Source organism: Macaca nemestrina, chromosome 1 (assembly GCF_043159975.1).
Source record: "Macaca nemestrina isolate mMacNem1 chromosome 1, mMacNem.hap1, whole genome shotgun sequence".
NCBI classification, from domain to species: domain Eukaryota; kingdom Metazoa; phylum Chordata; class Mammalia; order Primates; family Cercopithecidae; genus Macaca; species Macaca nemestrina.
In genome coordinates this window covers 231,662,848-231,685,907 of record NC_092125.1, presented here as the reverse complement: position 1 = coordinate 231,685,907, position 23,060 = coordinate 231,662,848, and the positions used below count along the sequence as shown (strand labels likewise).

Sequence of the window (23,060 nt, the reverse complement as noted above, 5' to 3'; positions counted from 1 at the left end):
CCACCCGGCTCCTCACCACACGTCCAGAGCAGTGTCTGTGGCCACAAGGCTGTCTCCGCAGGCTTCTCTCCCTAGCTGTTTTTGCTTTTTGTTTTTAAAAATTCAAATTTTGTGTGTATTTTAACTTTGGGATGTGGTGTGGGGAGTAGGGTGAGTGGGGCTGGGGCGGGAGTCCAGGCAAGGCCCAGGCGCTGCATCTCTCCAAGGCCGACTGCCTGTTGGCTCTGAAGCATGCTGGCCAGAGAGGCGCCAGCAGCCCTAGGGAGCCACGGCTCTCTGCTCCCTCCCAGGGTCCCCAGGGCCTGTCCTGGTGGGTTGGGCATGGGCAGAGGAGCACGGCCAGGTAGCCACCTGGCCACCTTCTCGGGCCCTCAGTGGCCCCAGCAGCAAGCCCAGGGGACACCGACGCCTGCCCTGGTTTTGCTGTGATAACCAAGGAAGCGGATGGCTCTGGGCTTCTGTGTTTGCAGAGAGCTTGCCGAAAAGTCAGCCTCGATGGACGGCAAGATGCACCTGTCAGCCACAAAGGAGCCCCCCTGAGGTGCAGACCCCCACGCCCGCCGCACCCGTGGGGAGAAAACAGTCCTGGATTTCCTGTCGTGGGTTTTGTGACTCTGAAAGCCGAGGCTGCTGATTGGGAAATAAATCCCAGAGGACACTGCTCCGCACACTGGAAACCCAGCAGCTGCTGCTGTTCCCAGCAATTTTTTTCTCTCTAAATTGAAGCATCATTTTCTATTTTTCTTCTGACACAAATGTGGTTTCATCCTGAAGTGAAAAAAAGCTACAAAGCAATTTGCCAAATGTAAGGGGCAGACCCAGGTGAGCGTCGCTCACTTGCAGTTGATCAAGGCCAGCGTGGCGCGGTGGCATCTGCCCTTCGCGGGGGCTCTGTGGGCCCGGCCTGGCCGATGTCTGCCTGTCCTCCTGGGAGGCAGGTGACCCAGGTCGGGGCAGGTCAGGCACACCAGGAGCCTCCCCTCCAACAGGCGTAGCCAACCCCAAGGGCAAGGGACAGTGTCAGAACCGCAGGGCACTCACAAGGCCCCCGGGGACCAGAGGCTGGAGCCATGGCTGTGACGAAGCCGCCCTGGGCTCTGGGAGCCTCGAGGATGGCCACAGCTGGGAGATGCAGCCTTGCCCCTGGGTCTGGGCTTCTAGAAGGTACAGGAGGGTGGCTGCCTGCCTTGCTGTATGGAATGGAAGCCTGCGTGTCTGGGGAAACTTCAGGGATGCCACAGCCCCCCACATGTGCTCGACCGCCAAGTGGCAGAGCTCAGAACCAGGGGGCCTTGGGGCCACTCTGCCCTGGTAGAGGAAGGGTCCCCTCGCTGCAGCTCCAGTGGCCTCCAGCTTGTCACCTGCAAGGATGGGGGGCCCAGCATCCCATGATCTGGTCTGGTTCCTCCCCGCAATGCCCCCCGAGCTCGCCCCTTTGCCCTCGGGCAGCCAGCCTTCTTCGGTGCATCCACCACGCTACGCCCGACCTGGCCCCAACCAGGCTCTCCCTGAGAGCTTCCCAGGGTCCCCCCACTGTGCAGCACCCCAGCTTCTGGGTGTGTCTTCACCCCCGTGTGCCCAGGGGCTGCCCTGGGTTCCTGCACTGCTGTGAACACAGCTTCTCTGTCCACAGTCTCCCTCCGCCGAGCAGAAGCAGCTGCCTGTGCGGGTCTGGAGAGAGGCCCCGGCCGCAGCTGGCCCAGGACATGGGTGTGTTCCCAGGGAGGTGTGCCTGGACGGTGGGAGGGTGGGTCTGGCCGCAGCGCAAGGAGGTCGGTGCCAGTCGTGGGAGGGCCAGGGACAGCAGCATGAGGGAAACATCGGGGGCACAGGCCTGGTGTGGGGCTGGGCTGGGTCCTGGACGCCCCCTCCCCAGGGCTCCAAACGGTGGTCTTCTGAGAGGGTGGGCTGCAAGAACAGGGAGGGGTCTGAGGGACTGCCGAGAGAGCAAGGGCCTGAGGAGGCTGGCTCCCTGCCCAGCGCTGAGAGGGCAGAGGGTGAGACCAGCCAGGCTGCGCAGGCCCCAGGTGGGCAGGGTGAAGCCAGGGACCAGAGCAGGCGTGGCGGGGCCAGGAGGCAGGGTCTGTGCAGTCGCCACCTTCTGTGCTGACTGAGTGGCTGGCTGCCCATGGGCCACCTCAGTGCCCCCTCCCCAGCGACCTTCTGGCCCCTCTCAGTGGCTGAGGGGCCCTCCAGAGGCAGCCGTAGAATGTTCCTGACCGTCCTCCCTGTTCAGCGCGGGGCGGGGACGTCAGGCAGGCAGGATACCGGCCAGGAGAGTTGATCGCATGCCTCCTGCCTCTCGCCATGGGAGTCCGTCCTGCGGGCAGGATTGCCTGGAGTGGGCAGTGCCAGGCGGAGGCGCGGGGGTTGCCTGGCTGGGCTTCACTGCAGAGCTCTGTGGCAGGGAGACAGGGACCCTCCTTCCCAGCCCCAGCCTGGCAGGGAATTCCGGCACCGACCGTGGCTGGGCCTGGGAACAGTGTGGGTGGGACAGACATGCTGGCCTCGAAGGGTGCCTGGGCGACTGCCACAGCCTGGCCTTGAGACGAGTCACCCCATGTGTCCCGCCTGAGCCCCCAGGCTTCCCAGGGCTCTGCGCAGAGCGGAGGCCACAGCAGTGAGGGAGGACGCAGTCTCCAGTCCTGTGGCCTCGCCTGTGAGTGTGCGGGTGCATGGGGAGGGCCTCGCTGCGGGCGTCGGGCCCAAGGAGCGGTGCCCTCCACAGCTGCCACTGAGCATTTTATTCAAACAGCCGCAGGGCTCTGGGGAATCGGGGACAGGGTCCCGCAAGCAGAGGCAGAGTTTCTTGCCGTTCACACCGAGGTGGTCTCCTGTGGACACTGGGCCTCACTGAGGCGCTGGAGGCTCTGGGGTGCAGCCATGGGCCTGCCAGCCGCTTGAGGCTTCAGGGCCTTCTTCCAGAACGTGGGGTGGCCGGTCAGCCCTCTTCGCTACGACCCGCAGGTGTTTGAAGGCGGGGGGCAGCGTGCGTCCCAGGAATGGTGGAGTGGTCACGTCATGGATCATGAGCACGTACTCCCCTGCAAGGGGCGCGCTGGGCTGGTCCTCAGCAGGCTCCTGTCCCCTCCCCTCCCTGGCCTCAGCCCACTGCCCACTCTCGTGTGCCCACTGGCCCGTGTCCCCGACCCTGGTCATCTCTGCCCGGGTTCTGGGATTCTTGGCACTGTAACCACAGCACCGGCCACCGGACCAGTCCTGGGGTGCTGGACACACAGTCAGCGTAGGTGGATGAACTAATTTTGGGTGAAGGAAACCACCTCTGGCCTCAGGCCACCGCCCAGCTACGGCCTCCGACTCAGAGGCTGGCAAGGACAGACACGACCCTCGCATGGCGGCCGCTCTCCAGCCCCTGCGGCCGACCTGGCTGTGGGTCCCGGGAGGATTCCTTTGCAAATACTTTCCTACTTTTTAGGAGAAAAATAATTCATTTCCTCTATAAACTGTTTTTAAAAATAACGAGCGCTCTGAAGGCAGGTGTGTGTGACTTGCTTTCGGAGCCCCCGCCCCAGCCCCTTCCGCACACCCGCGCTGGGGCTCTCTGGGTGGGGCTGGAGGGCGGCCCTGCTGGGGGGACTCGGCAGAGAAGGAAAAGTACTTTTCCTTTCACAGTCTGTAAACTGTCTGGAGAGCTTCAAAGTTGGAGAAACCATAAAAAAGAAAATAAGAAATAACAAAAAGTGAGGTTGCCATAGAAACCGTCCTCTCCCCTCCCCTGAGCCTGCCGGGGCTGGCACCGGAGACTGGAAAAGGCGCCTCGGCTGGCCCGGGCTCACACCAGGAATGCGGCCGCAGCTGAAATGGGGGCAGGAGTCGGCTCACACCGCAAGGCAGAGCAACATTCCAGACGCCGGCCTGGAAAACAGCGCTCGCTTTGCGGAGCGGCGGCCTCCTCCGGCCAGGCCAAGGGCTCGGCCGCCTGTGCGTTCCCAGGGCTGGACGAGAGCGAGCCTCGGGGGCCGGGAGGAATGTACTTGGCCCTGAGTCAGTTCCTCTAGAAAAAAACACGGTTCTGGGGGGCCTCGCAGGGGGACACACGTTCTGCAGCCTGGCGGGTGTGGGCCACAGCGCTGGGCACCAGGGCCAGCCTCCCTGGCGGGCGGAGGAAGGGCCCCACATGGCAACGCCACAGTGTTTCCAAGCAGCCGGGTTTCTAGGTGTTCCCAGGAATCCAGCTGTACCAGCGGCGGCCAAGGCGCTGGCCGGGGGGCCGAGAGCTCAGTGGGCAGTGGCTGAGGAGCCGGCCACAGGCCCCATCTGACCCCACTCCTGAGGCCGGCGTCCCGGCAGATGGGAAGGGCGGGAAGGGCTCTGGCTGGTGGCCACTATACGGCAGGCCGGGCCTCGACGGCCACGTGATCGAGCCCTGGGCCAGCTCTCACCCGGGGCCTCGGCCATACATATATGGCTTAGCCCCAAATGGCCCCCGCGTCATCGGATCTCCCTTCGCTCCTCACCCCGAGCTGTCTCCACTGAGCACATAAACCCTGGCCGGGCGGCTGTGCAGACATGCCAGGACCAGCCGACGTCGATGCGGTGATGTCCCCGCCCCCACCCTCACCCACCTACTCCTCCTGGGATGGCCGGGATGGGGTGGCCTGGTCGACGGTGTGAGGGCTGCTGTGGGACCCCAGGGGACATCGCCCAGGACTCCGGTCCCACCCCTCACCCAGGCCTCGCTGGCTATAGCCCTGGCCGCACTGGTGCCGTCCCCACGACCAGGGTGGTTCCACTTGCTCCCGCTGTGCCAGAGGCAGCTCCGTGGTGGCATCCAGACCCCAGTGAGCAGTGGGCCCAGACCTTCCAGCCTTTGGCTCTCCAGCCAGAACCCCAGAGACACCAGAGGAAGGGTCATTCACGTTGGCCCAGCGGACAGAGAGGCTCCACTCTCCATCAGGCACCCAGTCAGCCGCGGTGCCCAGGCCTTGCTAGGGCTCCAAGCCGTTGTGTAGCTGAGGTGCCTGGCGTTTGGCCCCTCTGACTTGGAGGGGGATGCCAGGCCTAGGCTGTGGGGCTGAGTCCCAGGACTGGGGCGACTGGAGGAGGCCCCACGGCTGAGGGTCTGCACCTGAGCCTCCTCCAGGCCCTCGCTGCACCCCTCCTCACTGTCCCCACAGCAGCCCCCATGCCGGGAGGAACCTTCCGCCCAGCCCAGCCCACCAGGCCCCGGCAGCCGGCCTTGCGGGGAGCAGCTCCTCATGGTTCAGCCACCGTGGGCCTCGACAGCTGCCCCTCAGCAACCTTGGACCCCAAGGCTTCTGCGCCTCTGTGCTCCCTGTCCCCATGGCTTCCTCCTTTCTAGGACATTCCCCACATCAAGGGCTGTGTCGGCCCAGCTTCAAATCTTTCTGGACCGTCCCCAGCCCCCAAACCACCAGCCCCCTTCCCATTCAGGCCCTTGGGAGGGCTCGGCTGCTCCCAAATCCCCCACCCACAGCCACCTGCCTCTGGGGACCCCGGGCTGAGTTCCCCCAACCCCACCCCCAGCTCTGGGCTGTGGCCTCTCGCCTCTCCAGACAGTGGCACAACCGGCGATGGACTTGGGCCCCGTCCACCTACCTGGGTATGCTGCCGCAGGCTGCTCCTCCGTGGCGCTCCCCTCAGGCCTGTGGAGATGACACAGTGAGGCCCCTGAATGCCCTGTCTGGACCCCCAGGACATGGCATCGCTGACCCGAACCAGGGCTAGTGGCTCCAGCGTGGATTCGGGGCCCCAGGACAGCAGAGGCCGGCAAACTCCACCTCGGGGCCACGGGCAGGATAAGGAGAGTCCTCTGGCAGCCTGCACCCAGCTCTCTGCCCCTCGGGCCCGTGGGCTGCCCTGTGCAAATCCTCCTTGTCTAAATTATTGACGTGCTTATGGCCTTGGAGCAGGAGTGGGACTGACAACCCCATTCCCACAGGCTTCTGACAAGGCGGAGGCCCCCCGGTGCAGCCGAGAAGACCATGAAGGGTGAGAAAGACCCGAAGCCCCTGAGAGGCGGCGACGCCGGAGCCTGCAGAATGAAGGACAGAAGACTGAAGTGGCTTCATTTCGAGTGGGGAGAATGGGTCTTGCCGGGCCCCAGACCCATGTAAGACACAGGAGTACGGGCAAGGAGGGGAAGCGGGGTACGTAATTCAGCACCGAGAGTAACTAGTCTGCCAGGCTGCCAGCCTTAGAGAAAGAAGCAGGATTACAGGAATCCTGAGTTTTTACAGGACCCCCAGGGCTTTGAGGAAAACACAGGCAGAGCCAGGAAGGAGCTCGGGAGTCTCGGCCTAGGGAGGAGGCCGTGCAGATTCGAAGGCATCAGTGCCCCATGGACGGCGAGCAGGCCCGAGGCCAGCGTCCGCAGAGACCGCACGTGGGGAGGCGGTGCAGGCAGTGGCCTGGGGGGCGTCTGGGTGCCCACTGCGTGCCTGGGACTGCACCTTCACGTGGGTGCCAGCCCCTCATTCCTGTCCCTCAGTCGCTGGCCATGACGGCCCTGACACTGGAGGCCCCAGTGAGTCCGCACCACCCCGGCGCCGTTTCCTGCCAGTTCTGCCCGAGGCAGCAGCTGCCACCACCGCACAGACACATCCTGCTCCCTCCTGACCTGCGGAGGTCTGGCCCGGCATCGGCCTGGCAGTCTCGGCCTCCCCGGCGGGGTCAGTGTCTGGGGACCCGGGTGAAGACACAGCAGTCCGGGCCTCACCCAGGGTCTATGTGTGGCCGTTCTGCAGCGCTGAACGTCTGAGGCCTGTGTTGCCCCCGCGGACCCGTGCTCTGGACACACCAACGCTCACACAGAAACACAGAAACACAGTGGGCGGCGTCCAGGCCGCAGAGGCTCCATTGCCGACCCCAAGTCCAGAGGCTGTGGCCGGTTGCGAGTGGTCTCCGTGGCTTTTAGAAGCACAGACGGGAGATGAGGTGGACGAGGCGGCGCAGGTGGAGGGCCGTGAGGAGGGACAGGCATGGTGGGCAGGCAACCACCTCTGCAAGGCCAACAGGTGCTGCGCCCGGCTCCCTCCTCTTGCCTGTGCCTCTGGCAGTGACCAGAGTGGCCTGTCGGCCGAACTGGCAACCCTGACGGGTAAGGGCTGCTTTTCCCGAGGCCCTGCATTGCATCTCGGTGTCACCGAGTGAGCTCCTGGCCTTGGCAGTCCCCCTCACCGCACCTTCCCAGGCCAGATGCTCCGAGAAGCCAAGAGGTCCCCGGAGGAGCTCCTCACAGGCTTCTGTGCAGACAGCAGCGAGCCCCGAGCAGAGCTCCAGGGAGCGGCGTCAGAGAGGCCTTGGCCGAGTGCAGGCCCAGCAAGGGACCTCTGGCAGCCTGTAGCCCTTGACCCTGTCTACCCAGACCCGCTCCTTCGGGCCGAGGCCCTTGACCCTGTCTACCCAGACCCGCTCCTTCGGGCCTGGGCTCGGCCTTTGCTGTCCTCAGTCTTCCAGTCTATGACGTGGACATGTTCCTCATGCATGGCTTTGGCGTGCCCTGACCTGGGCATGAAGTTAGAGCTGGGCCTGAGGCCAGTCTGCTGCCAGGCCAGGGAGGGCAGTTCATGGCCAGGGTGTGAGGCCCAGGGGACCCCTTCCTGCAGCCTGGCCTGGTGTCCCGGCTCCTGGAGAAGGGCGCCCACTGGAGCCGTCAGGGGTCATGCCTGGGAGTCAGAGAGTCCAGGCAGATCCTGGTGACAAGGGGCAGGAGCCTTTGCCCAGCTCTGGGGTTCCACGTGGCCTCTAGAGCCACCAGGATGTGCCGGGAGCTGGTGAGGCAAGAGCCAAGCAAGACACAATCAGGAGGAATCTGTCACGTGGGGGTGGGGGGTGTGACTCTCAGAGAAGGGCCCAGGCTTCCCCACCTGCTGCGCAGGAGCCACACCCTAGGGTTTTCTACAGCCCCGGGAGCCCCTGTGAAAGTCCGAAAATCAGGACCCTTGGCCGCAGATCTGGGGCCAGCTTGGAAGCCGCTGTCACCTCCTTAGTATCCCCAAGAAATGAGAGCCACGGGCCAGGGCTTTCTGTAACAGCCCCAGGCACAGACACAGACGGGTGCAGACGCCAGCCCCGGCTCCTCTCCCAGAGCACAGTCTGCGTGTCCTGCCCCGTGGAGCCCCTGGAGAACATGCCGGCACCACGGAGGCCTCGTGCCCCTGGCCTGGGCCGAGGAACTGGGGGCCACGTTGCCAGGGGAGCCCTCCCGGGGAGGCCCCTCTGCACCGCAGGCCTCTGCACCCGGGGAGATGACTGCTTTCCCAGGTCGAAGATCAGAGTTTGGATTCTTGGCCCCAGGCCTTGGGGAGGCAACCGCCACAGACCCCCAGGTGCCCTGTCCCCAGTGGGCGGTCAGCTTCAGGCCTTGGAAAGCCTGAGGGGTGTTCTCTGTTTGGGGGAGCCTGTTCACCTGGGGGCACTTGCCGGTGCGGGCGTGCGAAGAGTTAACAGCTGCCCTGCCCCAGCCCCGCCGTCTGCTGTGGGGCTATCATTGCACATCCCCCTGAGCGCTGGGCACATCCGCGGGCCCAGCCGTTCCCGCCTGGCCCTCACACCTGCTTTGGTTTAGTATCCCTGCTTGGACAAGACAGGGCTCGTTTTTCAACCTTTAAAAGTTTCTAGGCCGGGTGCGGTGGCTCTTGCCTGTAATCCCAGAACTTTGGGAGGCCGTGGCGGGCGGATCACGAGGTCAGGAGATCGAGACCATCCTGGCTAACATGGTGAAATACAAAAAAATTAGCCGGGCGTGGTGGCGGGCACCTGTAGTCCCAGCTGCTTGGGAGGCTGAGGCAGGAAAATGGCGTGAACCCAGGAGATGGAGCTTGCAGTGAGCCGAGATCGGGCCACTGCACTCCAGCCTGGGTGACAGAGTGAGACTCTGTCTCAGAAAAAAAAAAAGTTTCTAAAGAAGAACCCAGTCAATCCCTTTCTCTCGTGGCTGAACTCCCACTTGGAGGTGCTTCCAGCAGTGGGGCCAGGGCGCCTGGTGCTGCCTACTGAGGACCCTGGTGCCCCCGGCTGCCTGGTGCCCTCCCTGCAGCCCACCCCATTGTCCTGGGAGCTCTCATCCCTGTGGGCCCAGCCCCCAGCCTGCTGGACACCAATCCCCCACCCCGGGGCCAGATCCCATGAGGACCACAGCCAGGTGCAGGTTGAGACCCACTGGCCAGGGCATCCCCTGGGCGCCTTCCCTGGGGATGGAGGGGCTGGGCTGAGTGGGACCTCCTGGCCGCGGGGTCAGCAAGTGGCAAGGCCCAGAGAGGAGGCAGAGCCCTAGGGGAGGGTGAGCGGGTGAGCAGGTGAGCCGAGGAGACCAGAGTTGCCACCGCATCATGCGGGCCCCTTTGGGTCTGTTGAGAGTCTATTCCAGATCGTGTTCTCCAAGGCCCCACTGGGCTGGGCCCCGTGCAGGTGCAGTGTGGAGGAGGCACTGGCAAGAATGCTCAGAGATGGCACCAGCAGTGAGCAGGCCAGACTCAGGCCAAGGGGCAGGCTGGGCTGCTGGGCTGTGTCCGTGTGTTTATGGCGGAGACCAGCGTGCCCAGGAGAGGACTGGGGGGAGCTGCGGGTGAGGTGGGACCCCTGGCTTGTGCCCGTGGGAATTTTCTATTTGTCCATCTTGGGGCCGGGGTGGGGGTGGTTGCTGGGCTTCTCTGTGCTTCCTCCATCCGCACCCCTCGGCCAGGCAAGCTGGTGGCACGGGCCTCCCCACCTGGGCTGCGAATCACAGGCTGCTTTGCTGGCCAGGCCTGCACCTAACTGGCCACAGGGTGCTGGCCCGGACTCACGCTCAGAGAAAGGACACGTTGCCACCCCAAGTCCTGTCCCTATTCAGACCCAGCCAACCCCGCCAGGCCCGGTGCGTGGCCAGGCTCTTGCCTCACGTGTCTCTGGGCACCAGTGGTGGCTGCTGGCTCCAAGGCCATTCTCCTGGCTCCTGTCACCTCTTCGTGGCAAATGAGGGAGGAACGGGTCGGTGTCCTGCATCCTCTGGGCCTGGGACAGGTGAGGAGCCCAGGTGCCTGTCCCCACCGATGGCCTTTCAAAGGGGATGAAGGCCTGTGTGGGACGCTCCACGGTCACTGGCGATGGTGCCAGGAAGGGGCTCTGTGGGCTGTGGAGCTTCCACAATCTTTTCAAGTAAAAAAAAATTAATTGACTCCATCTGTGTTGGCCTAATGACTGATTAAATGACTAATCACAGAAGTCTTAATTAAGCCCATTTTTCTTGGAGCCGAGGAGGGAGGAGGGGCTTGGATGCCGACAGCCACCAGTGAGCAATGACACACAAGGTCTCCGCGCATGCCCGTGTCTGTGGTTGGGCGGATGGACCCCGTCCCGGGCCGATGGGGCTCGGGTGGCCGCATTTTCCTATCATGAAGCATGGAATTAGGATTTCTGGGGCCAGCACCACCCCCACCATTCCTGTGGAATTCTCCTGTGTGGCTGGGCAAAATCACGGCCACGTTGATCAAACCGAGTCCCTCTTCTGCAGCTGACATAATTTCACATCTTTTAGGAACTGACAGGGCTTTGTCCTTTTGTGGAATTCCGTAACACGCCTGGAATGTCTCTGCAGGAATGCAGCCAGAGGCCTTCTCAGAAACGCGTCCCCTCCCAGGGCAGCAGGCGGTGGGCACGTGCGGGGCCCTCATGTCTGGTCTGCGTCTACCGCCCACTACAGGGAGGGCCATCCCATCCACGCTGTCTCCCCTCCCACAAGCTGGGGTTCGGCCCCAGGTGGACATGGGGCACGTGGTGAGGCAGCGAGTTAGGAGCCAGGTTCAGCGGATGGCGCAGGAGCCCCTCGTGCAGCCTCTCCAGAGCCAGTCGGGACCCCTCTCCCGGTCAGCACCTCGGGACCCCTCTCCCGGTCAGCACCTCGGGACCTCTCCCAGTCAGCACCTCTCCCTGTCAGCCTGCCAGAACAGCATGAGTCAGGGCAGCCGTGGCCCTCCAGGCCTGGACTCTGCCCCACGTGGCCGCAGGGGTGGGTGGGGCTCCTCCCCAGGGCTCCCTGACATCCTTGGACGCGCTGGGGCAGTTGAGGGTGCCCTGGCAGGCAGGTGCCGGGCCTCGGCCTCTGGCTATGTCTGCAGGGCCCTTGCAGCAGGACCCTCCTTTCTGGCCACCCTGCACAAAGGGTGACCAGGCCCTGGAGGGCTTCAGAGGGTCAGAGCATGCCTGCGGGGGTCCTGGTGGCCCTGGCTGGGCTCTGGGAGGGCAGACATGGCTTCTGTGCCCACAAAAACCAGGCTTCCCTTGGGGCACAGCTTGTGAAGGAACGTTGGCCCCTCTTTCCTCTGCCTATTTTAGGGAGCAAAGAAGGCTTTGCAGGATCCTGCCTGAGAGTCATAACAAACGCACATGCTTCTCCCGCGTGGGCCGTGCTTCTTATGTAAATTGAAACCCGCTGCTGCGCCTCATCCGCTGCTGCGCCTCATCCGCTGCTGCGCCTCTCCCGCTCCCGCTGCTGCGCCTCTCCCGCTGCCGCTGCTGCGCCTCTCCCGCTCCCGCTGCTGCGCCTCTCCGGCTGCTGCGCCTCTCCGGCTGCTGCGCCTCTCCGGCTGCTGCGCCTCTTCCACGCACGCCTCTCCCGAAATTACAGGCTGGTGTGTCACTCTTCATCTTTGTCCTTTTTTTTTTTCAGTCATTTCTATTGTTTGGAGCCTCCTGGATGACGGTGACAGGCTCTGATGTGGGCTTTGAGGGGCCACCCGGTGGGGAGTGCACCAGGCGCCCCGGTGCTCACCAGGTGCCCAGAGGGGCTGCCTGTCCTCCTGAGGGCACTGGCGTCACCCAGTGGATGTTGAGAGAAGCTCCTGCTGTGCAGCTCACGAAGGGGACACAGATGCGGCTGTTTTGGGGGACAGATGGCTCCCCCAGAGCCCCAGTCTCAGCACACCCTGGTGAGCACAGCCCGACCACCCTGACCACGGCTCACAGACTCCAGCGCCCGAGGGAATGCTGCCTGCCCTTGGTCCACACTCAGATCCTTCCAGTGGGATGGGGGACCCCTGGCCCAGACTCACTGCTTCTCCCATTCACCGGCCCCATGCAGGCCGCTAGGACCTGGGCTTCTATGATGGGGGAATAGGTGGCGCTGTCGGGGGCACAGCAGGCCTCCGGCACAGGCCCAGGTTGGGGGCCAGGAGGGCGCGACCTGGTGTCCGGACACGGAAGGGGTCACACTCCCGTCTCAGTCTCCTGTTGTCCACACTGCAGAATCCCGTCTGTGGCTCCAGATTTGGAACAGCCGGGAGGCCCCTTTGTTAGCTCCTGCCGGGATTCTGGGAGGGGGTGAAAACCTCCATGAGGGAGTGAGGCTTTGGGGCTTTGTGGGGAGACGAGGGGAGGAGCCAAAGCCAGGACCCCGGGGTCTCAGAGGGGCCCCCAGGTTGCGCCTTGTGTGCCTCGAGGGGCCAAGCTCTATCAGGGGCTGGGCTGGGTTCCGTGACCTCCATGGGGTGCAGCCCACCAGGCTGCCTATGAGGGTGCCTCCAAGTCTTCACCCAACTGACCTCTGGCCAACCCCCACGGGTCCCCCAAGGGACTTGCTCTGGAACTGGAGAGCGGGACTATAAAGAAACGGAACCCAGGAATCTGGCATTGTTGGGGTCCTTAGGAAGGATAAAAAGGTGGCCACTTGGCCAGGCGCGGTGGCTCAAGCCTGTAATCCCAGCACTTTGGGAGGCCGAGACGGGCGGATCATGAGGTCAGGAGATCGAGACCATCCTGGCTGACATGGTGAAACCCCGTCTCTACTAAAAAATACAAAAAACTAGCCGGGTGAGGTGGCGGGCACCTGTAGTCCCAGCTACTGGGGAGGCTGAGGCAGGAGAATTGCGTGAACCCGGGAGGCGGAGACTGCAGTGAGCTGAGATCTGGCCACTGCACTCCAGCCTGGGCGGCAGAGAGAGACTCCGTCTCAAAAAAAAAAAAAAAAAAAAAAAAGGTGGCCACATGTTGAATGGGGTGGGGGGGTGACTGGGGGTGGCCAGAACGTTCCAGGCAGGAAGTGCAGTGAGCGTCGGTCTCCGGCCTGGAGATGCTCCTGGTGCGTAATTATGCTGGCCGGTGGGCGCGCCGAGCAGGACCTGGGCTGGCCCCACATCCTCTGTGCCCAGCAGTGGGGATGCCAGCTGGGACCCAGCAGCCAGGTCAGCCCCGGGCCCAGCTCCCGAAGCAGCCTCCCCATTACGGAAAGGGGGTCCCCGGCGATGGCAACTGGGGACAGCTGGTGAGTGCAGGGAGTGGCCTCGGCCCTGGAGACGCTGGAATAATACAGGACCGTGCCAGGGTAGGGGCCACGGCTGGTGCAGAACAAAGTTGTCAGTCACAGGGCCACACTGGGGGGGGACCCGAGGGAGGTCTCGGACCTGAGGGGTCTCCTGGGACTCCAGGGTGCTAGCGGCAGGATCCCTGCTCAAGGTTCTGCTGCTGAGGCTGGAGCCCAAGGAAGCGCTGAGAGCCGGCCGCAGCCCCTGCCCTTCTCCACCCCATTCACAAGCGTGTCAGTCAGAAGCGGCAGACCCAAAGGTGCCAGGAGCTTCCACTCCTCCAGCCCCGCCCCGCCCTGCCCGGCCCTGCCTGCTGACAGTGAGCCCTCCCCTGTGCCTGGCACGGGCTGGGGACCCTGCCTGGAACCACTCGGCCATGACACAGTGAGGGTTCCTTAAATGCAAACCGGACGCAGCCGACTGAGTGTTCGAGGGCTTTGGATTTGCCAGAGCCAGGTTGGCTGCTGGAAAGAATGGCTTTCTCAGAATTCTGACAAGTGGGCTCTTTGGGCCCAGAGACAGGTCTGGACGCTGGTTCAGGAAGCTGGGACCCACACCAGAGGGACAGGTGCTTCTTCCTCACCGCACAGCAGGCAGAAGGCACGGGGGCAACAGCGGGGGGAGCCTCAGGCAGGGTCCCCCACTCTTTCCTAAGACGGGGCCGTCGCACAAACACCCAGATGGGTTGTGGGGGCTTCCGCAGGGACAGAGCTGGGCACGCCCTGGAAGAGGTCGTGAGGTCGACGCCCTGGTCAGCCACAGTTGAAGGCCTCTGGGTGGGGGGGGCAGCAGATTCGAGGGTAGTAAGGGATCACGTGGCTGCAATGACCCGCTGGCGGGGGCAGGGAGGCCAGGCTCCGGCGAGGACGAGAGGCACAGGCCCAGGTTTGTCTCTAAGCCACTGCCGCCCCAGGATCCATGGCGGAGAGGCCGGCAAATGTGCGGCCCTTCACCTGCATGCTGGGTACTCACTCCAGGAGCCGGCAGAGCTCACGGCGAGTTCGCCATCGGTAAGACTCCCCAGGGTTTCCGTACCCAGAAGACGTAAGCCCAGCTGCACGGAGAGCCGGGGCTCCCTGCAGGGAGCAGGCCTCGTTTTGGGACGCCTGCCCCAACACCATGGGAGGGCCCTAGCCGTGTGGCCGTGGAGCCGGCAGGAGGCAGGGGAATCGGCTGCTGGTCACAAATGTGTGTCCCGAAGAGACGACATCATTTTAACACTGAACACTCCAACTCAGCGGCCACGTCGTCCTGGGATTGTAACAATCCTAGTCCAAAGATACGGCACCTGAGGGCAGTGCGAGCGCTTCGTGGGCGCAGCCCAGGCTGGGAGGAGACGCCGACCCCTCCGTTCTCTCAGGTGGAAAAGAGCGAAAGCCTGTTTGCTGAAATAAGACGTTTCAACATCACACTCGGCGCTGAGGCTGCCACGGTCATGGAACGAAGTAGAGATGCTGCCCTGGGCGTGTGGGTCGGTGCGTGTCTGTGGGAGTGACTCTCAGAGCGTCTCAGCTTTTGGCTCTCACAGATGCTGCCACGGCCGAGTCGCTGGGCAAACGGGGCCCCCGTGCCTGCAGGAGCTTGGCTATTTTTTAGTCTCTGCTTCTCAAGTTATCGTACAAAGCGAGTTTCATATTTAATTCACAAACCATGACTCAGAGCTAGACAGAGGGCGGCGCCGCCCCCATGGGTGAGTGGCATCAAAGGCCTGCCAGTGCCAGCGCCTTGGCAGCCCCCGAGCGTCCCCCACGAGGGGCCTCACTGCAGGGGGCTGCAGCAGACCCTCCTCCCACCTCGCCAGACCCCTTCCCTGGAGCTCCACCACTGGGCCTGTGCTCACTGCCTTGGCTACTTCCATACCCGCCCCCCCTCCCCGTGGAAGCAGGAGGCGGCCCCGGCACATTCACACTCACACTCACACTCACACTCACACTCACATCCACTTCTGTTTGCTGGATGGGCAGAGGCACGGGAGGTCTCAAGGGCCCGACACCCCGTGTTGGTCCCAGGCGGGCGCTGGGGATACCTGGAGCCCTCCTCTGCCCCTGAGGTCCTTCTGTGGCCACTGCAGGGGTCTGGTTCTCCACCCACCTGCCTTGCCCAAGGCCCCCGGTGCCAACCCTGTCCCAGGAGGACCCATGTCTCTCAAGAGCAGGTGATTTTTCCTGCAGGGTCTGTGCACCACGTCACCAGAATGTTTTGCCCCAATCAGGAATCCCAAACGTCACAGCTTCCACCCAAGAAAACAAGAGCAGGTGCCTGGGCCGGGCGCAGTGGCTCACGCCTGTAATCCCAGCACTTTGGGAGGCCAAGGCGGGCGGATCACGAGGTCAGGAGATTGAGACCATCCTGGCTAACACGGTGAAACCCTGTCTCTACTAAAATTACAAAAAAAAAATAATTATCCAAGTGTGGTTGCAGGAGCCTGTAGTTCCCGCTACTTGAGAGGCTGAGGCAGGAGAATGGCGTGAACCGGGAGGCAGAGCTTGCAGTGAGCCGAGATCACGCCACTGTACTCCAGCCTGGGCAGGTAACAGAGCAAGACTCCATCTCAAAAGAAAAAAAAAAAAAGAGCGAGTGCCTGGCAGGCGGGTGGGAGCGGGACGGGTGCTGGTCACTCTGTGAGCAACCCAGCAGCTCCTCCACAGCCTGCGGGGCCAGGTGAGGGTTGGTGGGACAAGCCACTGTGTCCTCGGGCTCAGGCCAGGAGGGATGGGTCCCCAGGGCACATCAGCGGGGGCCTCCCTAGCCCAGCCCAGCCTAGCCCAGCCCAGTGCGCAGCTGCCTCCAGTTTGTAGACAGAGTCCTGACCTGAGGTGGAAGCTGTCGCTGGGCCCCGAGCCCCAGTTTCCTCCCAGTAGAACCAGCCGGTTATGGCCCTGCATGTGCTGTGCCCGTAGCACTGCCAGGCCCAGGATGGTGAGATGTGACGACCACAAACCCCCACGGTGTCCCCACTTGCACGTGCCACGATGTGCACCTGGTCCCGCTCCTGTCCTCCAGCTCACAGTGTCCCCTTAGACCACTGCCCTGAACCCTGGCCACCAGCCGCCTTCCTCTGGGAGTCCCTGGGCTCCTCCTGCCTCTCTGCCTCCACATGCCCACAGTCTGGTCTACCCGACGGTCTGGGGGTTGTAGTGATCAAAGCAGATGGACCGGCTCCAGCTCCGCCCACTTCGTACCAGCCCAGGCAAGTCACAGGGCAGCTGTCAGCCCTTCGAGACCCTGGTTGGGGGCTCCCTGAAGCGAGGCCCGTGAAGGCTCACTGCCTTCTCAGACCAGGTCCTTGGCTCCCCTGGGCCTTCCCCGTCCTCCTGGCCCAGCTGATGAGGAGGCCAGAGCTGACCCTCCAAACGCCTGCCAGTGGGGTGGGACACTCCTACCTGCTGCCTCCAGGCGGCTCCTGTGCAGTGGGTGGTGTCCCCCCGGGGTACAAGCCGCCTCTGGATCTGCTGCCTGCCTTCTAGAAGGATTGGGCAGGAGGAGGGGAGAGGGAGAGGCTCAGAAGGGGGGCCCAGGAGCTCTGCTCGAAACCCCCCGGGCACACGTGGCCTGGGTGTTGAGGTGGTGGGTGGGCAGGGACCGTCTGAGTGATGTGGGGTGGCCTCTCCGCCCCCCGTGGGCACCCACCTTGTGGAGGCTGTCCAGGAACAGGAAGGGGTGGTACCCGGGCGGGGGCGGCCCCAGTAGGACATCGGTGAACTCGGCACAGCCCTGATCCACTTGCCGACAGGCCCCGGGACAATGGGGCGTGTGTCCCCCGGCTAAGGAGACAGAATGAAGAAAGGCCCTGTGAGGGGCTCGCGGCGGAGACAGAGGGAGCCCCGCATGGCTGTGCTGAAGTGTGGCTCTGGCCAGGGCAGCGGGCACAGACGTCAGCAGCGATGCCATCTTGGTGGGGGCAGGTCAGGGGGCAGGGACTGTCCCTCCTGGGTGCTCCCTCTGGCCACCGACAGTGGAGGTGGGGGTCCTTCGTATCCACGGCCCCGTGACACCCCCATTCCCTTCTGAGTCCACCCCAGCACCTGGGAGCCCAGTGTTCTGTGGCAGGAAGGCTCTCCAATCTGCAGCCCCCTGCCGGCCGAGGCATCGCTTCCAGGGTAGGGCCGGGCCTCGGACCCTGGCCAGAGAGGCCGGTGCTCAGCAGCATAGCCACGTGCCCTCCTCTGAGTGTAGCATGAGGAGGAAGACGGTTCTGCTCCAGCGATGCGTCGAGATGGGCCTGGCATCGGGCCCCGTTCTCCACCAGCGGGGAGGGGAGAAACCGGGGGCGGCTGCCAGTCCTTCCAAGTGGCAGCAGACCCTAAGTCCTCGGGCATCGGAGGAGGCTGTGGGCGGGCTCGGCCTGTGCATCCCTCAGTGGGACCCCTGCAGACCCTTGCCCATCCTAGCTTTCTTCAGCCCCTCTCCCAGGATCCCAGGGTGTGAGGTATGGGGGCTTCCCTTTGGCTCCGCCCACGAACAGATGGAGCTACAGCCCCCAGGGCCTACCCTGCTGTGTCTTTTACAAGGACGCTCAGTGGCTGAGCCTGAAGGAGATAACTTCAGTGCAGCCCCTCCACACACACATACACATCAGAACCCACTCTCCCACCGGCAGCTGGGGCTCTCCTGACGTCCCTGGCCCGAGGGCCCTCCCCTTGCACACACCACTGGTAGGAGGTGCTAGCAGGAGGCCATGGGATGTGGTGAGGGCTGAAGGTCGGCTCCAGAGTTGGCTGGATGGGGGAGTTCTGAGAGGGAGGCAGGGGCTGGTGTGGTGGCTTTAGGGCCACAAACAAGTGTCCCCACCAGGCAGTGACACCATCAAAAAACAGAAGAGGCCGGGCGCGGTGGCTCAAGCCTGTAATCCCAGCACTTTGGGAGGCCGAGACGGGCGGATCACTAGGTCAGGAGATCGAGACCATCCTGGCTAACACGGTGAAACCCCGTCTCTACTAAAAAATACAAAAAAAAAAAAACTAGCCGGGCGAGGTGGCGGGCGCCTGTAGTCCCAGCTACTCAGGAGGCTGAGACAGGAGAATGGCCCGAACCCGGGAGGCGGAGCTTGCAGTGAGCTGAGATCCGGCCACTGCACTCCAGCCTGGGCGACAGAGCGAGACTCCGTCTCAAAAAAAAAAAAAAAAACAACAAAAAACAAAAAAACAAAACAGAAGAGACCCAGCTCCAGGGTGGATAGAAGGGTGGAGCCAGGACAGTGCCCAGGAGGGAAGGAGGAGTCAGGGGCTGCTGAGGGGTGCACAGGAGGCCAGGTCTGTTTGGGCTCAGTTTCATTTGTGGCCGGATCCCAGGAGGCAGAACCCTCATGTGGGGCCCTGGGGCAGCTGCCTCCGTGGGGCTCTGAGTGAGTGGAGGGCGCTGGATAGGACCTTGGGGATGGAGGCATTAACACCCCTTTCCCGGAGCCCACCTTCTGTAGGGAGGAGCCCAACTTCTGTAGACGCTGAGGAGAGCCAGCCTCAGAAGTGTCTCCAAATTACAGGTGGGAGAATTATCTCTCTCGGAGGTGTCTTAATTTAATCATTATGGTGCATTATAGAGAGAAAGTCTACCCTCTGCAAGGACACTCTTTAACCAACATCCTTCTCCCAGCAGCTTTTGCTGGCCCGGCACTATTTACGTCCGGGGCGATGGCTGGGAGCTGCACTGCTGATGGCATAATTTCCATTTCTTAACGCACCGATGGTTTCCACGTGGACTGCACTGGAGCTAACTTGGATTGCGTCTTTTATCGACACCCCCTGGGCAATAAAGACGCCAGCTCTGTATCCTGATCATGCGGACGCCCTCCCCCTCGGCAAGGTGACTGCTCCAGAGCGGGCCCGGATCCTGAGCCCGGAGGATGCGTGGTTCACACGATGGCAGGGGCTTTAGACCTCCACCTGCCACGTGCCGTTTCCGGGGGCAAGGTGGGAGATTGGAAAATGTATTTGTAGAAGCCCAGCAGGCATTCCTGGTGTGTAAATAAACATCCATCCACCTGGAGCCTGGAGGGTGTCTGCATCGCTGAGGCTGGGGGTTCCGGCCAAGCTATTGGAAGAGCCTCCTTTGCCTGGTGATCACAAGGGCTAGTGCCAGGCGCCTTCAGGCAGGTTCTCACAACATCCCCGCTCTCCTCAGAGTAAAGGCTCTGTCGTGACTGCCCCTGGCTGATAAGCAGCCAAGGCTCAGCCGGGTAAAGGGAGGCCTCCCTGCGCAGCACAAACAGAAACTAACAGCTTTCAGTTCAGCAGGAAGAAGACAGAGGACACCAGGGCCTGTAAAGCCGGGTTCCTTGAGCCCATGTGGGTTTGACACGGGGGGTTCCCTGGAGATGCAGGCAGACCCCTATGTGTGGTCCCTGTCCGAGAGTGAAGAGGAGGCCCTCTGGGTTGGCCAAGACGCTTTTGTTGCAAGCAAGAGAAACGAGAAATAGTGAAAAGCGGAAGGGGGGTGTTGTCCACAGCCTTGAGCTCGGAGGAGCCTTCTAGATCCCAGCACATCTGGATCCAGGAGCCCACACTGTGTCTCTTTCTTCTGGATGTCACCACCCCCTCCCTCAGGCTCTGACCGCCACATGGCACAGGCCCACGGAGGGCCTTCTGCTGCCACGCTGGGGGGCTGCCTGGCCATGAGAGACAGAGGTCCACCTCTGCCATGCACTCCCCGAGTCGGGGCTGCAGGCTGACCGCAGCGGCCCCCGGGGCCTGGCTGTGACTGCCTTCCCCGAGGTTGGCACCACACCCCCCAGGTGCTCAAGCTGAAAGTTTGGGGTCAGCCTCCAGTTGCCCCTGCCCCATATCCTATGCACCCACAATTACTGCAGCTGCAGCAACAAGGCTGACATCAAGGCTGCCTTCAAAACGTATCTGTGCCTGGACCCCCAAGGCTGCCCACTGCCCTGCCACACCCCCGCCAGGCCCCAGTGTCTCCCACCAAGTCACTGGCACTGCCCTCAGCTGAAGCCCAACTCCTGGGTCCCCCTCGCCCTTCAGTCCATTGTTTACACGGGACCCTCACACGGAAGCCAGGTCAGTCCCTCCCCTGCCAAGGGCCCGGAGCTCAGCCCGGCCTGGCCCCTGCCTGATGCTGGGCCAGAAATGCTACACAAGCTTGCACATCCCCTAAAGAAAACGAGGGCACAGGAAGGCCCAGCCAAAGTGTCCTGTGGGGCTGCTCTCTGTGAAGCAAGGTTTGGAATCCACTTGGCTGCTCCTGTTCAGGGCACCCTCTGTGCAGAAGCGGGCACCCCCGCCGCACGACTTCTCTGCGTTTGCTGAAGAGGCAGATTTTCCAAGGCTGCGCCTGGGCTCTGCTGCTGACATCAGGGTGGCCCTGGCCTGAGCCCCTACTTGTCCCCCAGTGTCATCGGCTACAGATGGCCACTGTACCCACAGGCCCTGTTTCCTCCTGCCCCTGGGCCCCAGGGGACCTCGGAGGCTGCTGTCCCTGGGGCAGGCTGGCCTCTCTTCTGTTCAGACCCCTTTGGGCGATCACCTTGCTTGCCATGGACACAAGCACCACGTTCAGCCAGATGACCCCTCACCTGCCTCCTCAGGGGCCACACACCCAGCCCTGGCAGCCAGCAGTCCCCTCATGCTGTGTACTGCGCATCCCACACCCTGCAGACACCAGAGCAGAGCTCAGTCCCTCCTCCAGCTCAGCTTCCCCTTGGTGAGGGGCCTGCCCTCCCGCTGGTCACTGACTCCTCCCCTCACTCCATGACACCCCTCCACCCACACAAGTCTCCCCAAACTTCTCAGATCCTCCTTGGGGGCACCTCCATGGCTGCAGTCCTGGGGTTTGGGCCATCATCTGTGGCTCGAAGGACTGCAGTGGTTCCCTAGGCCTCCAGCACCCCTGGTCCTGTCACCCACTGTTTGTCTCCAGCACATGAAGGACTCAAGGCAGCAGGTGGACCTTGTCACTCACCAGCTCCACATGGCCAGAGGCTTTTCCTGTAATGTGAGCACAGGCCATGATGTGAGCCACCACACAGGCCACGATGAGGGCCGCCACACAGGCCACCACACAGGCCACGATGAGAGCTGCCACACAGGCCACCACACAGGCCACCACACAGGCCACGATGAGGGCCGCCACACAGGCCACCACACAGGCCACGATGAGGGCCGCCACGCAGGCCACCACACAGGCCACGATGAGGGCCGCCACGCAGGCCACCACACAGGCCACGATGAGGGCCGCCACGCAGGCCACCACACAGGCCATGATGTTGGGCTGCCACACAGGACGCCATACAGGCTGCCACACAGGCTGCCATATGAGCCACCGCATGATGTGGGTTGCCACATAGGCCATGGCAAGGGTGGCCACACAGGCTGCCACACAGGCCATGACGTGGGGCCACACAAGCTACCATACAAAGACCACGACCTGTGGCCACCACACAGGCCACCACATAGGCCATGGTGAGGGCTGCCACAGAAGCCAAAACATGGGCCCCATAGTGTAGACCATGATACCAGCCACGAGGCCATGACGCGGGCTGTCCTCCAGTCCTCTCTCTCTTCCTTGCCCATCTCCACCCAGCCCCTCTGGCCCTGGCATTGCTGCTTGTCTGGTGCAGGCTGGCCTCACCCTTCCGTCCTGGTCCCCACACTGCCTTGGTCTGGTGGCCCCTCCCGACAGAGCCTCTCCTAGCCCTGCTGTGTCCCACCTGTTGCCTGCTGCCCAGCTTCCCCTTTGTGGATCTGTCCCAGCAGAGCCCACTTCCCTGTCTTGTCCCCAGCACTCCCCAACTGGTCCTGGGCATGCTGCTGACTGTGCGATGGCCAGGTGCCCGGCTGAGCCAACTTGCTAGTCACAGTGTAGCTGCCCCCCAACATCACCCCCTTCCTGGGCATCGTCCTGCTTGTGCCCCCGTCTGCAAATTTGCTCCCATTAGGCCAAACCACCGAAAAGAAAAGGCTAAAAGGGGCCGGGCGCAGTGGCTCACGCCTGTAATCCCAGCATTTTGGAGGTCAAAGTGGGCAGATCAGGAGGTCAGGAGATTGAGACCATCCTGGCCAACACAGTGAAACCCCATCTCTACTAAAAATACAAAAATTAGCTGGGTGTGGTGGTGCATGCGTGTAGTTCCAGCTACTCAGGAGGCTGAGGCACGAGAATCGCTTGAACCCGGGAGGCAGAGGTTGCAGTGAGCTGAGATCGCACCACTGCACTCCAGCCTGGCCACAGGGTGAGACTCCCTCTTAAAAAAAAAAAAAAAGAAATAAAGAAATAAAGAAAATAATAAAAGTCTGATGGCGAGTACCCCCCCAAGGCATTAAACTCGAAAAGCTGAGGTGCAGAGCCGCCTTCAGACAGCACAGTGCCCACTGTCAGTGGAGACCCTCTCTTCCCCGTCTGAGTGGCGCCCGCCAGCCTGAGTGGGCCTCACTCCAAGGCTCAGGGAGACAAATTCTGTGACAGACGCATCAGCTCATCAAACTCTGGGCTCCACCGGCCCCAGAGGAACCACTCATGGCGGAGAGTGAGGGTCCCTGGCAGTGTCTGGGGCACTCCCTGACCCAAGGCCATGCTCATCACCTCCCGGCCAGGCCGACCCACTGAGGCGGGGCTCCCAGCAGGCGTGCCCATGCCCAGCTCTCAGGAGTGACTTCCAAAGCCTTTATGCCAGTTTTAATTACATCAATTACGGCTTTATAAGCAAGATAAAGGTCACCGTACGACCTCGAGGGGGCCTCAGGAACCGAGAGGCTGAGAGCCAGCGCGGGACGGGATCGGGCAGCTCGACCGCTCTGGAGGGGATGCCAATTCATTATCTTTTTACGGCGGACTCAATTAGACTCCCTA

At 62.7% G+C, this 23,060-nt stretch overlaps 1 protein-coding gene across 8 annotated transcripts in view; it reads right to left on the bottom strand.

Annotated features, from left to right (window-relative positions):
* Window positions 1-2,729: 2,729 nt before the first annotated feature.
* Window positions 2,730-23,060, bottom strand: part of LOC105496701 (MORN repeat containing 1) — a 70,621-nt gene continuing 50,290 nt past the window's right edge. For 7 of the 8 annotated variants that reach the window (XM_071067717.1, XM_071067722.1, XM_071067772.1 and 4 more), the window contains 4 exons: window positions 16,893-17,026; window positions 16,646-16,725; window positions 5,581-5,627; window positions 2,730-3,044 (listed from right to left, as the gene is read on the bottom strand). In XM_071067717.1, the coding sequence (XP_070923818.1) occupies window positions 2,851-3,044; window positions 5,581-5,627; window positions 16,646-16,725; window positions 16,893-17,026 (455 nt within the window). In that variant the 3' untranslated portion in view covers window positions 2,730-2,850. Of the gene's footprint in view, window positions 3,045-3,193; window positions 3,654-5,580; window positions 5,628-16,645; window positions 16,726-16,892; window positions 17,027-23,060 lie in introns of those variants that run through there. The other variant, XM_071067773.1, reaches the window with a different exon arrangement.